The following is a 16,110-nucleotide window of genomic DNA, read 5'->3' on the forward strand; positions in this document are numbered from 1 at the left end:
TTTCTCAAAGCAGTAATTGTATTGGCACTAATAGGGCAACAAAGTATGTAAGTATGCAATGTCCCCACTTGTTTATATTTTACTGTTTTAGTCTTATACTAAATGCTGAATGTTTGATAATAATCACAGTTTACAATACTTGATAATGCATTCATCTTAAGTAGATATTCATCAGCTTCATAGTTTCCTTATGTCTGTTATGTCTCTTTTGCCAATAGAGCAATCCTACCTGCTTGCAGAGTTTGCCAGACGGTGTTCCCCCTGTACAACAATGAGCCTTTCCATCTTCTCTCAGTACATGTGTGAGAATGGACTCCCACCAGCCTCCTGTCCAAATTTATTCAGGTATGAATTCAACATTTTCCGGATTCAAAAGTGTACAATGTACATTATGTATATTTTTGTCATCATCACTGTATTGAAGTTAATCAAACAACAGCAAAGGAAACATTTTCAGACATAATGCAATAGAAATAACAAAATCACTACATTAATATGTTGCAGAAGACAAGACATAAAATGAACATGCAGGGCAAATGAGAATAAGCCATAGAGTAGACATAGAAACCTCAATAAATTATAAACTTCTGTTTTGATCTCAACTCAGAAAAGCATCCTCCCAAAATAAACAAAATGAATTTCAAATTCAAAGTATAACTTGTGATATCACAGTCTGATCTTAGCAATATTGCCGGTATATTTACTGTGCCAAAGAATTAACCTAATATCCAAATGGGAATATGAAGCTTTTGAAAAAAATACTCACTAGTGAGATTCATTACTGTTTGGATGCAGAAAATATAAAACATGTATACCCCATCAAGTAGGCGTACGACAACTCATCTCATACCCACACATTCACATGTCAACCTACGAGCAGAGTTCCCGCATGTGTGTATTTCAGCTAATACAATCTTGTCAAGGCTCCTAAAGAAGGCATACAGTGTAGGATGCCGAAAATTTGAATCTAATATACTCATGCTTTATAGGCCAAAAATGCATTACCAGTTTGTATCTTCATTTCTTCGTGGAGCCAATACGTGAAATCTCAACAGTGTTATAAATATATAAAACACACATATATATATACAATGTATAGAAAAGATGACGGAGTAGAGTACTAATGCATTTTCGTCCAACAGTGCTATTTATTCAAACCAAATTTTCGACGCATACATGCATCTTCTTCAGGGTCAACAGGAATGATTATGAAGATAAACAAGATGACTTTATTCTCTCTCTCTCTCTATATATATATATATACACAAGTGGTAGTCATAGGAATGTTTCTGGCAACACGTGTGTGGTATTAGCATGCGCACTTGCAGTCATTTGTATGCTTTGTATGCAAATTGATTTTAAGCATGTACATGTAAGTGAAAGTGTTAGCAGGAGGCTATTAAATATTTGTGTAAGGCTTAAAACTGCATATGGGCAGTCTAATTATTGGTGTCTGTACTGGACAAATTGTTGAGAAAAATAAGGCCTTATAACCTTATAACGATAGTGTTGAATACTTCTGAATTGTTACTGCTTATAAAAGTTGTACTCGTCAAGCCACGAGAGTTCTCAATTAAGTCCAACCTGAAAGCTTCTATTAAGCATTATAGCATGTAGTTCAGCGAGTTTTCTTTCGTCTGCTGTTTCATATCCACCTCCAAAGAGGCAGATCTTGAGGTCCCGCAGAGAGTGGTCTGCTTCATGGAAATGTTCAGCTACAGGGAAACCAGTGCGATGTTGTCTAATTGTGTACCTGTGGTTGTTGAATCTTGCTCTGAATTTAGTGCTGGTTTGCCCAATGTAAGCCACATTGGGGCATTTTGAGCAGAGAAAGCAGCAGAGGATGTTACTCAAATCGCAGTTGCGGTTAGGTGGATGTATAGTAAAACCAGATGAGAGACTTACGGAGTTATCCGTAATGATATGCAGGCAAATTTGGCAGCATGGTTTTTCAAAGATCTTCCAGAATGCTGGTCAGTTAACACTGTCGAATGCCTTAGTGAAATCAACAAATACAGCATATTTATTTAGGCATTTGTTGCTCCTTGCATTTCTCTTGGATTTGATGGGTAGTGAACAGCATGTCAGTGGTATTCCTTCCTTTGACAACGACAGCCACATTGTGACTCAATATATAGCCCAACTTAACTGGAAATGTTTTGCTCGGGTGATTGACGAGTCCCCCTCCCCCCTCCCCCAACCTAGCGAGATAATGACAAGACAATGAAACAATACTCTTCATGCTTGTTAAGTGAACTGCTTCCCGCCCAAGCCAACTTTGAACACAGGGTATTCTTTCTTATTCAAGAGTAATGAAGGAGCGAACGTTCGGCTCTGAACTTAAGTCCAATTATCATCATGAGTTCATGCCGCCGTTTAGTGAGCTATAATTCAGCTTTGGTGAACTGTTCAATGTCTGCATTGTTTAAGCATTGTTTAGATTAATCCGCCCACGTGTGGTGATCAACATGCCCATTGATCACTCTTCCCATTGCAGCTGGCTTAATAGCATGCATTGTCACCCAAACTAGTCGGCATCACTTGAAAAGGGAGAAAAGCGGGGGGGGGGGGGGGGGGGAGGGGGGTGTGCGTGAGTCCCCTTGAAACGACTTCACGTCAGCAATAAACGATGTAAATTTTTCGCCATTATCTTAAAACACCGCTCTTGCATCATGTTATAAAGATGTCCAATCAGAACCCGGCCCTTTCTGTGGCTGAAGAGAGCAAGAGTATATAAAGTGACACGGACATTAGACAAAGTTTATCATTGCTTCGATATTCTGCTTCGCATCAATTGGTCTTTTAGCGTTCATTCCGTTTTTGTTGATAGCATTCAGCATAGACGAATGGGTCGAATGTCTGAGTCTGTTCGACGACATGTAGTATATATAGCTACACAGGGACTGAAGCCAACGGAGATAGTGAAAGTGCTCCAGGCCAAAGATGTGACAGTGACTCGTGAGTCTGTCTCTCACTTCCTGTCGAGGTATCAGAAGACCGGACGAATTCCATCCAAGCCACCGACACGCAAGCCATCAAAGCTGGATCCATTCCTCAAGCTAATAGACCAATTATACGAAAACGACGACGAACTGACGGCAGTCGATCTTCAGCGTATCCTCAAGGATGTCGCCAAAGTCGAAGCCTCGGTTACAACTCTAAAGCGGTTGCGTCGACAACTGGGCTGGAGAAGTTGCAAGGCGCGATACTGCCAAATGGTTCGCATTGCGAATAGAGCAAAGAGACTGGACTTCTGCCGGGAGCTGCAGGCATCGAACGAATCCTTTGATGACGTCATCTTTACAGATGAATCAACAATTCAACTGAACAGCAACGGGAGCATCTGCTTTACCAAGGAAGGTCGCGACTGTCCCATGAGGGCTACCCTAAAGCACCCCGGGAAACTTCACGTGTGGGCGGGGATATCGAGGCGTGGCCCAACCAATCTTCTCGTCTTCAGTGGTATCATGGACTCCACCTTCTACGTCCAGAGTATCCTGAACGACACGCTCCTCCCATTCATCAGGGAGGTGTACCCTGATCACCACCATCTACAACAAGACAACGACCCCAAGCATTGCTCGAATCTCGCCAAGCAGTGGTTCCTGGAAAATAGAGTGACTTGGTGGAAGACGCCTGCTGAGAGTCCCGATCTCAACCCTATCGAGATGGTGTGGCACCAGCTTAAGACCTTCCTGCGACAACACGTGCGTCCAACAACTCTGGGCGAACTCTCCGAAGGCATCAAGCGGTTCTGGGTGCAAGAGATGATGACACCACTGTGTAACCGGTACATCGACCATCTGTACAAAGTCATCCCTGTCGTGATGGAGCGCGAGGGCAAAGCGTCTGGCCACTAAGGACTCTCTTCGATCTTTTTCACCGACAGCACCATCGACCACTCCCACCACTGAAGTTGTTTTTATACCCCCGCCAAACGAAGTTTGAAGGGGGTATACAGGAATCAGCGGACGGTCGGGCGGGCGGTCGGGCGGTCGGTCGGGCGGTCGGGCGGTCGGTCCGTTGCAAATCTTGCGTCGCGAACTACTTCCTCAGTTTTCAACCGATTCCCATAAAACTTTGCACAGATGTGTGCCTTGGGTTGTAGATGTGCAAGACGTATTTTTTGACAGTACCCAAAAGTATGTTGCCATGGTAACGGCATATTATGGGCAAAAATGGGTACAAATCTTGCGTCGCGAACTCCTCCCACAGTTTTTGATCAATTTTTATGAATTTAGGTACAGATGTTCATCTGAATATGTTAATGTGCAAGACACATATTTCCGCAGTGGCAAAAAGTGCGTTGCCATGGTAACGGCATGTTATTGGTAAAATATAGGGCAAAATGCTTCATGGCAAAACTGCTTCATCAGTGTTTTTCCAATTCTCATGGAATTCATATTGAATGTTTGTCTTTGGATATAGGTCAGCATGACACATTTCTTGACAGTGACAAAAAGTATGTTGCCATGGTAACAGCTCACATATTATGAGCCAAAATGATGGAAAATTTTGTGTTGCAAACTACTTCCTCAGTTTTTGCCCAATTTCCATGAAACTTGGTACAGATGTGTGCCTTTGGTTGTAGATGTGCAAGACGCATTTTTTGACAGTACCCGAAAGTACGTTGCCACGGTAACGGCATATTAATGGCAGAAGATCAAGGAAAGATCTTGCGGATTTAACTACTTCCTCAGTTTTTTGACCAAAGCTTATGAAATGTGGCACACACCTTGATCTTGGTGGGAAGATGTGGAAGACATATTTTTCGGATGTGTCGGAAGCTGCGTTGCCATGGCAATGGCATATAAATGGCAGAAGATCAAGGAAAGATCTTGCGGATTGAACTACTTCCTCTGTATTCGACTGAAGCTCATGAAATGTGGCACACACATTGGTCTTGGTGGGAAGATGTGCAAGACATATTTTTTGGACGTGTCGGAAGCTGCGTTGCCATGGTAACGGCACATTAATGGCGGAAGGTCAAGGAAAGATCTTGTGGATTGAACTACTTCCTCAGTTTTTGACAAAAGGTTATGAAATGTGGCACACACAATAGTCTTGGTGGGAAGATATGCAAGACATATTTTTCGGACTTGTCGGAAGCTGCGTTGCCATGGTAACGGCATTTAAATGGCAGAAGATCAAGGAAAGATCATTCCTTGGGTAAGACTGTCGTCACGGGGCGGGGGTATTAATCACCTTAGGTGATATTTCTAGTTTTTTCAGACTTTGTGACATTGCATGATCGCATGTGTATTCTTTTTTTTTAATGAAAATGTTTGTAAATGATGTTTTATTCATTTCGTCGATTCATTGCAATGCTTCCAATGTACAATCTCTGTTGAATTACAGATTAAAAATGTACACATCTGAACTGAGACAGAAAAAGTGCCTACTGGTCGATTATTTGAGTTTGATCACGGTTTACAATTGTGAGATTGCTTGTGTGTCTGCATGAGTGTGTGTTTGTGTGTGTGCTTGAGTGTGTGCTTGTGTGTGTGCTTGTGTTTGTATTTCGCCAATAATTTTATAATTAAATGAGGTTGGAAATAAGAGCGAGTGAGATGTGTCTTTCTTTCTTTCTTTTTTTCTTTTTCTTTCTTATATTATGTGTCTTTCTTTCTTTCTTTCTTTCTTATATTATGTGTCTTTCTTTCTTTCTTTCTTATATTATGTGTCTTTTATATTATATCTTTCTTTCTTTTCATCTTATATCAAACGAACACTACATCATTGTGCTATAAGAAACACTGCGTACATGTCTTAACTAATGTTGCCCTTGTGATAAGTCAGCCTGCAAAAAAAAATAAATAAATAAATAAATCATAATAAAGTGAAAGCCAACGCAAAAACATGAACGTTCGGACACACACACACACACACACACGCACACACACACAACTTAGTATAACATCTATGCAAATGCCAAAGGGATGTTGTATACCAGTAATTATGTGTAGTAGTATTTCTGGGATTTGATCCCCAATGATATTAAAATGTCAAACATCATGAGATAAGGAAAAAATATTTGTAGAGAAAACCAGATTATCGGCAAGCATTAAAATATCTTGCCAAATGCTTGGAGAGATCTACTGAACATAAAGATAACAACTAAGTAAAACAAAGCGATAAACAACTTTCAAACACTTATTTGAAGAAATCCTATTGCATACCAACACTCATCGCTATCGAAGAAAATTCGTCTATATTCCATTACAATGTGTGTCAAAATATGTTCTGTGGTGACGAAGACGAGTGATATATGTTGACAGTAAGAGAAGCAGAAGAAACTGTCTGCCGTTTTCTGTTCGCGGTAATGCCGTACCTGCAGGTAAGTCGAGTGGTGACCATGCACAGAACTCTACACACATACATCTTTGGTGGTGACTCGCTGCATGTGCGCAGCATGCTCCACGTGTACACATAGTTACATAGACTCGACGTAATACAGATAGAATTGAAAAAAGTCAGTAACGCGCAGTCCAGAGTATTTAAAAACACCCACTTTACCAAGAAAACATCCTGCGATGGCAAGGTGCCAGACTTGGGGAAGGGGGAGGGGCAGATGAGAAAGAGACTACACTATGAATTAAACGAAAGAAACCGTGCGTACTGGCGCATTTGTGGAGGCCATAAACTGTCTGGGCCTGGGGAGTGAACACGGAAAGGATGTTTAATTAAAGATACCTCAAGTCGAAGCCCCAGGGCAGGGCGAAGACCCAGCCAGGATAACAAACGTTATGATTCTTTATTTCTGTCATTTATCTTGCCTCAAATGAGGCTATTTCTTATCTGAAATGTCTGTACTAACCGATTAAAAAAAAGTAAACGATAACTTATTTGCCTTCTTCTCCATTCTATAGGGATTGTGAGTTGTCCGCCCATTGTTCGATTGAAGATAGGGGGAAAAATGTTGACTACTGTTTAAGGTTCTCTGAAAACTCTTTATTCTGAAGGTTCTTTAAGCCATTAAAGAATAAAGTCAATCTGAAAACGAATGACAAATCGTTTTCAGATTAACAATTTTTTTTTTCAGAATTTAATGCTGCAATTAGTGCATTGACGAACCCTATTGTATTTTCAGAAAGAAAACAATCTTGATCAGCACAGGGATTTTGCGTGTTTCGAATTCGACATAAATCATCAGAATACGATTTTTTTTTTAAATTCTTTAGGGAATTACAAATACTGTGCACACAAGAAATTAACGAAACGAAGAAATAAATTTGCGTGTTCCGGAATATTATTTTCACATCAGCAAACATTACGTGGGTACTATGAAAATGCCCTCCCCCCAAAAAAAAAAAACCAACAGCAACAACAAAAAACAAACAAACAAACAAAACAAAACAAACAAACATACTAACTTAGTCTCATTTAGTTGCCTTGAATATTCTAGGTTCCTTCTGTGTTTTTTGTTTTTTGTTTTTAATTATCACTCGCTTTCCTACTAAGAAATAAACAATGTCAAACTAAGAAACGTTGGTCCAAAAGTTTGTTTATCCTTGTATAAAACAAGGCTCCATATTCCAAAGTTCCGACAACTAAATTAATCACACCTATGGAATCACAAACGTTCTTGCATTTTCGGCCGGATTATGAATCATGACATCATTTGACTTTTACAAACATCTACATGTGGTGTTTAGAGAAATCTTGTTTTTCAGAATATTTCATTTTCATATTTTCATAGCGAACCTTAGGTTGGTAAAACGAATATGACCCCCCCCCCCCCAAAAAAAAAAGGCAATGTCAAGCGCAACTGCTGAAGAAAGAAAAGATATTGAACGACCAAATAACGGAGAACAAATCCTTTTATCTTTTTTTTTCCTATTTTTGGCGGTTAATTTTCTTTTTATACGCACTTGGTCGTATGTGCACGCACTGTTAATAAAACCATTTTGTTTTTGGTCGGCATTCTACAATATTAATTCCTTCTTTTACGGCACAAAAATCAACACATTGACTCACCAACATAACAAATGTTACAACTATGAAGGGAAAAAAAGATGACAATATTTATATACTCTAGTATAAGAGACAAATCGTGAGCAGAGGATTCCATCTTTCAATTTCCCTCTCCCTGTTCACTCTCACTCGTACTTGGCTCACCCTACTCTTTCCCCCTTCCCCACCCTCGTCCCGATCACAAGAGTGATTAAAAAAAAACAACAACAACAACAACAAAGCCACACACAAAAAAACAAACAAAAACAGCAAACTACATGTACCAGCAAATACTAGGTCTCATGTTAAAAGTTGCGGAAAGTTGATTGAAGCAACGATTAGCGGACAATGTTGATATTTGAATATAATATTATGCACAAGCGGATGACGTCCGTGAGTCTATTTTACTTCATAATGAGCAACAATTGTGTCTGAGTGATGGTTAAGTTGACAAGTAGGCCAACACTAGTGTAGCAACTGATGTCATGAATTGTTTAAATAATCAATCCGGGGACTCATTTCCGCTGGTTTATGTAATGAATATCAGACGATGTCGAGGGTTTATAAAGTCATTGATTCACGGACGATGTCGAAATTCATAAACGCACAATGTCGATGTTTGAATAATTTGCGCAACAGCGGACGGGTTCATCTAATACAATAAATATCGGACAATGTCAAGGTTTTATCAAATCAATGACTCGCAGACGATGTCGAAGACTAATTATATTTGTGATAAGAAAATGATATCGATGTTTGATTATTTTACGCAACAACGGACAAGGTTCGCAGGTCGAGCAACAATGTACGAGCGATGATTATAAGAATAGGGGCCTAACAATGAAGTAGCGATTAGTGTCAGAAAATTGATGGACTATATGTAAGCGGATTTCTTTAATTGATAACTACATACATAGGGGATGATTTCATAGTGTATTACATAAATAAAGCCAATATGGAAGGTTGGTCGAAGGAATAATTAAGGAATAATCAAATGTTGATTTCACTATTAAATAAGCAGACGATGTCAATGTTTTAACATTTATGCAGTAGCGGATGATGTCCGCAAATCGATTTTCTGGTTACAGCTCGTTAAGGAGCAATGATACCTCAGCGATGATTTAGTTGCTAAGGGTGTGATTTCACGGAGCACGCGAACCATTTGCAAATTAAAGGACGCGAATGACAAAATGCAACATTCGGAAAAGTTTTTCTCCGAATGTGTTCCGACTATGAAGCCGAAAACTATTCTTGCACAATTTGTGCGAAGTTCCCACGACATATGTGCAAATGTTGTGTGTATCATTGCTAATAAGTACAGCATGTTATGTACACGAAGAACACGCGACGGAAATGCGAACAAAAAAAAATTCAATAATCGTGGGAGAAAATGTACCTAATGAGAGGTGGAAGCTCTCTTTGAGTTGGAGTTTTTTTTTTCTTTCCTGTATTTCTCCTTACTTTTTCTCTCATTGTACTATTGTGTGTGTGCCAACAGTTTTTTTTTTTTTTCTAGGACCTTTCTCCATTAGTAAAGCATTTGATTTTTTTTTTCTTCAGTTTCTTCAACACATAATCTCTAGTGTCAAATATAATTTTGGCATACTTCAGATTCTGCGATTCTTTTTAAATCAAACATTTCTTTCTCTTTGTTAGTCTTTCATTTCTTTTCTACTATATAGTAGTTATTGATTGTTTGATGTTTAGATGTATGCTCCAATTTTGATTTGTAGAAAACGTAGGTCATACATCCCACAAACATGCGCTAAACGTTCGCGAGAATGTCTCAAAAGGTACGCGAACAGTTTGCGATTACGTCGTAAAATGATCGGAAAAACATTGCAGATTTCGCGTAACATACACGAGACATTCTCCAAAGTTTCGGAGTCTGTTTGGGGTTTCACGAACATTTTGCAAACATCTCGCGTGTCTTGCAAAGGTCTTGTGCATATGACGAGGCTTTAAAGACACTTTCAAGAACAATATTCACGAGCAAATCACGATCAAGTGTGCGGAAAAGGCTCGCAAAATATTTTAAACTTTTTTGAAATTCTCACGTAAGTAAAAAAAGACGTTCGCGAACAATTGACAATGCTTCCGAACCCTCGCGTTCGCTTGTCGATCTTTTGCAGACTAACATACGAATGCTGGATTTTGCCATTCTCGTCCTTCACAAGTCGTTCGCGTGCTCCATGAAATCACACCCAAAGTAGTAACTAACAATCGTATAATTCATTCTGGGGCTCGTGTCTGCGTGTTCATCAAATTAGGGCTATACCTAGCGGACGATGTCAAAGTTGTGAATGATAATCAGTGATTCATCTTCTCCGATCCAATGTAGAAGAGTGAGGAAAATTGATTAGAGACCAATGTCGGATGATTATTACGAATTACAAATTAAAGTTTGATATTATTAGTTTAGACAAGCGGGCAATGTCCATGTTTTAATGTAAGCAACATCGGACATCTACGAGTATTAATGATACTAGCAAACCATCCGCGGGTTGATAGCACGGAGATTTGATTCTAAATATACATCCAATGCTGCATATGAGCGCCTGGAGCGCTCGGGCAAATGCGGGTGTTCAGACGAGCGCGAAGGTGCGGGCGACTTGCTTCATCTATACGCGTCCAAACACCCGCGTATAAACTAGTATGCCCGTACGAAAGGGCTCCCCGCATTTGCCCTGGGGGCCCATGTGACGTTTCCCGCGGTCGGCACTGTATTAGAGGGAATACAATTCTAAGAGGAATCAAGTATTTATTTGATGAAAATCAGTTTTGAAATGGCTGAGATATCAAAAAATAAAGTAAAACAAAGTCCTTTTAAAAGATGGGACCAACCCTTTATAAGGACCTCTTTGTTTTTGATAACTCAGCCCTTTCAAAACTGACATTCATAAAATAAATTTCAAATTCCTTGTAGAATTTTATGTTCTTTAATATTTCCTAAGTAGTTTCTAATTATCTCACAAAAAGTTAAAACCTGAATCCTCATCTAAACCAAAACTACCTGTATACTATCCCTTTAACTCTTTATGTGCCACATTCGCACGCCCGACTCAGTCGATGGCGTACCAACTTCACATATTCTGCTCAAACGCACAAACCTGCCAAAACCTACACTGTATCAAGAAATCACCCAGTGCCACAGTACAGTGGAAGTGTTTCTTGCGGTTCCATTCCTGTCACACGTAGCTTGCATTTTATGTGGTGACTGAATATGAAGCGGTGTCCCTTACTGGATTTGCAAGTAAATTCCCAGTTTGTGTCAATGCCACTTCAATAGTAAATCTACTCACAGCTCTTTGAAAGAAATATGGATTAAAAGATTAAAATTTTGCTGTGCAATTTACATCAAATCAAAGCTAGGCATTTTGACATTACATTATGCATTTAGACCAAAGATTGAATCTAAACTTCTTTTGGGAAACACAAAACTTTAGACCATGGTCTCAGTGGCGTCATATGGTCCATGAACTCAATCGAGACAACGTTTGGGAATTCAAGCCAATGACATCCCCATTGAAGATAATATACATGATAAATGTCAGATGATTATAACTTATCTCCTTGATAGGGCCTTTGATATCAAGAAGCAGGGATACCTACAGGCAGTGGACTTCATCAATGGGCTCGCAGCAATGCAACCATCTGCACCTCATGGGGGGCTGCCCGCTGAGCTGAGATGTCGCTATATCTTCAGATACTATGACCAAGATAGAGATGGCAAATTGGAGTTTGCAGAATTCAAGTAAGTCTTTGCTTGTGACCATCTAGCTCATTGCAGCATTTGTAATTTCCCTCGGTATAGAGAATTAGTCACTGTGGCTTTTGGCTAACATGCTGAAATGAAATAACATTAACATATGATTTGTACCATGTTTCTCTGTTAATGCTGAAACCCTTTGGAAGCCCTTTGTTGCTTTTGTCGTGAATTCCATACATCCCAGATATCATTGAAAGAACAATGTGAGAAAAATTTTGAGGTAATAGATTAATGATAGGCCTATATTGTTACACTGTTATGATACACTGTTAAGATTTGACTCGTAGAGTGCTCAAGGGTTCTTGAACCCACAAATGTAGAAACGCCCACTAATGTAGAATTACATCAACCATAAATATAGAAAACAAACAGTGCCCACGAATGTCAAAATGCCCACTAATAAAGTAACAAAATTGCATACATCAACCACAAATGTAGAAATTATGTAAACTAAACTGAATGTGGTTTATACACCATGTACATGTATCTCCTGTTTGATACACCATGTACATGTATCTCCTGTTTATTAGTACGTGTACATGGCAAGTTCTAATTTTTTCATAAAGATTTCGAAAGAGGTCTCTTTTTTTTCTTTGTTTTTTTTTTTGCTATTTCCCTATTTTTGGAGTACTGTCAATTCTGAGTCTATCAACCGAACCTAAGCTGGAGCAGAAACTTGTGGGGGAAAAAAGTGAATAATTAATCATGCATACTATTATCGACTTCATACCAATTGCATAAAATACCATCATATTTCTCACACACACACTCGTACACAGCATACTTGTATCTTATGCTAGGCATGTCTTCCAGCAAAAGCCAATAAACAATTTACCATTCGTACATTTTTGGGGCGATGTTTGTGAATTATTTCTACACTAGTGGGTGTTTCTACATTTGTTGGTGCTGTCCAATTTTACATATGTGGTTGATGTATTTCTACATTAGTGGGCTGGCAGTCAGTTGGGCGGTCGGTCAGGCGGTCAGTTGCATATCTTGTGCCGTGAACTCCCTTAATAAGATGAAAGTTAGGGTACATGATGACATTGAGGTGACAATGTGCAAGACATGTTTTTGTGTTTGTTGGAGTCAGCATTGCCATGGTTACCACAATTTTCCCAAAGCCTTGTGGAGTGAACTACTTCCACAGTATTAAAAAAAAAAGTTATTTATTTCAAATTTGGTATGTACAATGATCTATAGGTGTAGTTATGCAAGATACTCTTTGTGTTTGTACCAACATGGCATATTGTCATGGAAACTGCATTTTCTTGAAAATCTTGTGGAGTGAATTACTTTCACAATTTTGAAGCAATTGAAATCAAATTTAGTAGACATTATGGCATTGAAGCATAGATGTGGAGACCTGAGTTTTAAGTTTGCTAGACAAAGCATTGCCATGTTAACCACAGTTCTACTAAAACCTTGTGAGTCGTATTACTTCCACAACATTCAAGCAATTAAGATCAAATTTAGTATGTATGATCTATAGGGATAGGTATGCAAGGCACTATTGTGTTAGTATGAGTTAAAAACATTGCCATGGTAACCACTTATTTTTTAATCAAACTTAAGCATTTAAGCTATTAAGGTCAAATTTGGTATGTAAGAAGATTTATAGGTGCAAAATGTCCTTTGTGTTTGTACCCGATAAACCCTTGGTTCAATTTTTTTTTCATTGGAGTCTGAGCTGCTGGAGCGAGGGTATCAATCACCTTCAGTGATAGTTCTAGTTTTTATTCTTATCATTTCTTTCTTTCTTTGCAGATTTTGTTTATTGATTATCTCTAAAAAGAGATCAAGGTCTTATCACTTAAAACTAATGTCACTTTTATCTCATTATCTCAGGATGGTGTAATTTTTTTTTCTTTTTAAACATTTAACCATGATGTCAGTATGACATTGTTTAAAATTGCATTATTTGAAATTACACTGTTGTCTCTATCTCCATTTCTTAACATATTTTTTTCAATCAAATTTGGTAGAGCAATATTTCATGTGATGTTCGACATGTACAATACAAAGAAAGGCCCTGATGGCACTTACATGCATGTATGTGAGCATCAAAATTTGAGAATGCTCCAAATGAGCTAGACATCATCTTGCATTCATTTCAGACCATGAGCATTTCAAAGTCTTACGTGTTCATGTGCATGCACATGCATTACTTGCACCTGTTTGTGTGCACGTAATGCAAAAATGACTTTTTTTTTTTTTACTTGAAATGGTCAAATTTTACAAGGTTAATTTTTTTTATTATGCCCCCACCACGAAGTGTCACTGGAGGCATGATGTTGTCAGGTTGTCCTTCCGTCCGTAATCAATTTTGTGGACAGCGTAACTAAAAAATTATTTGAGCTATCCTAATGAATCTTGGCATGTACATTATATGTATGAGTGGGCGAAGTTGCGCCGATCAACTTTTGGGCACACATGCTTCCAGGTTAAAGGTCAATCGCTCAAGGTCAAGTGCTCAAAATTTCACTATTTCCTCCATATCTATGCAATGCCTGCATGTATTTTCTTGAAACTTAGTGTTGAACTACCAAATAAAGATTCTCCAGAGAGAGAGTTTTGGGTTGTAAGGTCAAAGGTCAAGTGAAAATGATTAAATTTCCATTTTTTCTCCATATTTCACAAATGGTTCTAGGTATCTTCATGGAACTTAGTGCATATGCATACACTGACTGGCAGTGATTATCTAGGGAATGTAGGGGTCATGGGTTAAAGGTCATGGGGTCAAAGATCAAGGTCAACTCTTCAAAATATCACTGTTTTCCTCTCATCTATGCAATGCCTGCAGGATTTTTCTTGAAACTTAGTGTATGCATGTATTATCCAATAGAGATTCTCTTGGAAGATTATTGCCAAAAGGTCGTAAGGTCAAAGTGAAAGTGCTAAATTTCTTTTTTCCTTAAACTTAAATGAAAGGTCAAAAGTCAAGTAAAAGTCCTCAAATCCCCAAATACCTGTACTCTCAGACAATATAGCCATTTATCCAATTAAACCTAATTATCTCCGCCAAGGGAGGAGGTTATGTTTTCGTTGCCGTTGGTTGGTTGGTTTGTTTGTTTGTTTGTCCGTGTGCAAAATAACTCAAAAAGTTGTGCACGGATTTGGATGAAACTTGCAGGAAAGGTTGAGAATGGTAAAAGTAACAAATGCTTAAATTTTGGTAGTGATCCGAGAATATTTGGGGAATTTATGAAGGATTTTTTAATATTTTGGCAGGTAGGGTCAATGAACTTGGGAGGTCAAGCTGCGCTTTTTTTTTTTAGGTTTTCATATGTGCACTAAAGTGCGTGCTCTAAAGTGCACCGCGCAGCTGAGGGTTTATGACGTAACAAAGGCTTCAATATTGGGAAATCGGGCGATTTTTCAACATGTGTACCTATGGGTGAAAATCACTGATCTCTATGGAGGAGCCCAAAGAGCTTTTCCCCAATGGTGGAGAGGAGAAAAATCTCTTTGGGAAGAGCAAGATCATCGGTGGAAAGTAGCTGCTTGGCGGAGGTCTGCGCTCTCAGAGTGCTTTTCTAGTTCAAGGAAAGTGAACATTCAACACAAACTTGACATTTTTAATATTTTGCCAATTATGTGAAACTGTCATCACACATTGTGAAGACATTGTACTCTAGACCTATTAGGAGAATCATGCATTATGGCGGAGGCATACCAGTTGCCAATGCGACATTTCTAGTTTTTTTTTTTTCTCATACATGTAATTGACATCAAATTGAAAAAAAAAATGTGGTATAAATTTGTTAGAGAAATTTGTCAAAATTTATTCTACAGGGATTGCTCAAGTAAGATGACACATTTTCCTACTATTTGAAAACCTCTATTCTGGGTGCCAAAGGCTGAACCTTGTTTTACCATCCACCCAATATTTTTGGATGGTTTTACCCCATTTTGGGGGTGCTGAATCCAAATCTGGATGATTCAACTCTTGCATCCTTGAGGGTTTTGAGATATTCAAGATGGCTGCCAAAATGGCCGCCCAAACTGGAAATTCCCATGTATTTCCTTCTAAATGGTGAGAAATTGAAAATATTTGATGATTTTACCCTATTTCGAGAATGCTGAATCTAAATCTGGATGGTGCAACTCTTGCATCCTTGAGGATTTTGAGATATTCAAGATGGCCGCCAAAATGGCCACCAAAACAGGAAATTCCCTTGTATTCCTTCTAAATGGTGAGTAATTGAAAGCAATTGATTATTCTACTCTATTTCAAGTGTGCTGAATCCGAATCTGGATGATACAACTCTTGCATCCTTGAGGGTTTTGAGATATTCAAGATGGCCACCAAAATGGCCGCCCAAACAGGAAATTCCCATGTATTTCCTTCTTAATGGTAATTGAAAACAATTGATAGTTCTACGCTA

General features: G+C 38.7%; 1 protein-coding gene across 1 annotated transcript in view; it reads left to right on the forward strand.

Annotated features, from left to right (window-relative positions):
- Positions 1-16,110, forward strand: part of LOC139712916 (uncharacterized) — a 183,747-nt gene that overhangs the window by 110,213 nt on the left and 57,424 nt on the right. The window contains exons 5-6 of the mRNA XM_071624697.1: positions 219-345; positions 11,534-11,707. Of these exons, the coding sequence (XP_071480798.1) occupies positions 219-345; positions 11,534-11,707 (301 nt within the window). The remainder of the gene's footprint in view (positions 1-218; positions 346-11,533; positions 11,708-16,110) is intronic.

This window comes from Diadema antillarum, unplaced genomic scaffold (assembly GCF_040938485.1).
Source record: "Diadema antillarum isolate AM-2024a unplaced genomic scaffold, OU_Dant_1.0 seq00001875_RagTag, whole genome shotgun sequence".
In the NCBI taxonomy this organism is placed as follows: domain Eukaryota; kingdom Metazoa; phylum Echinodermata; class Echinoidea; order Diadematoida; family Diadematidae; genus Diadema; species Diadema antillarum.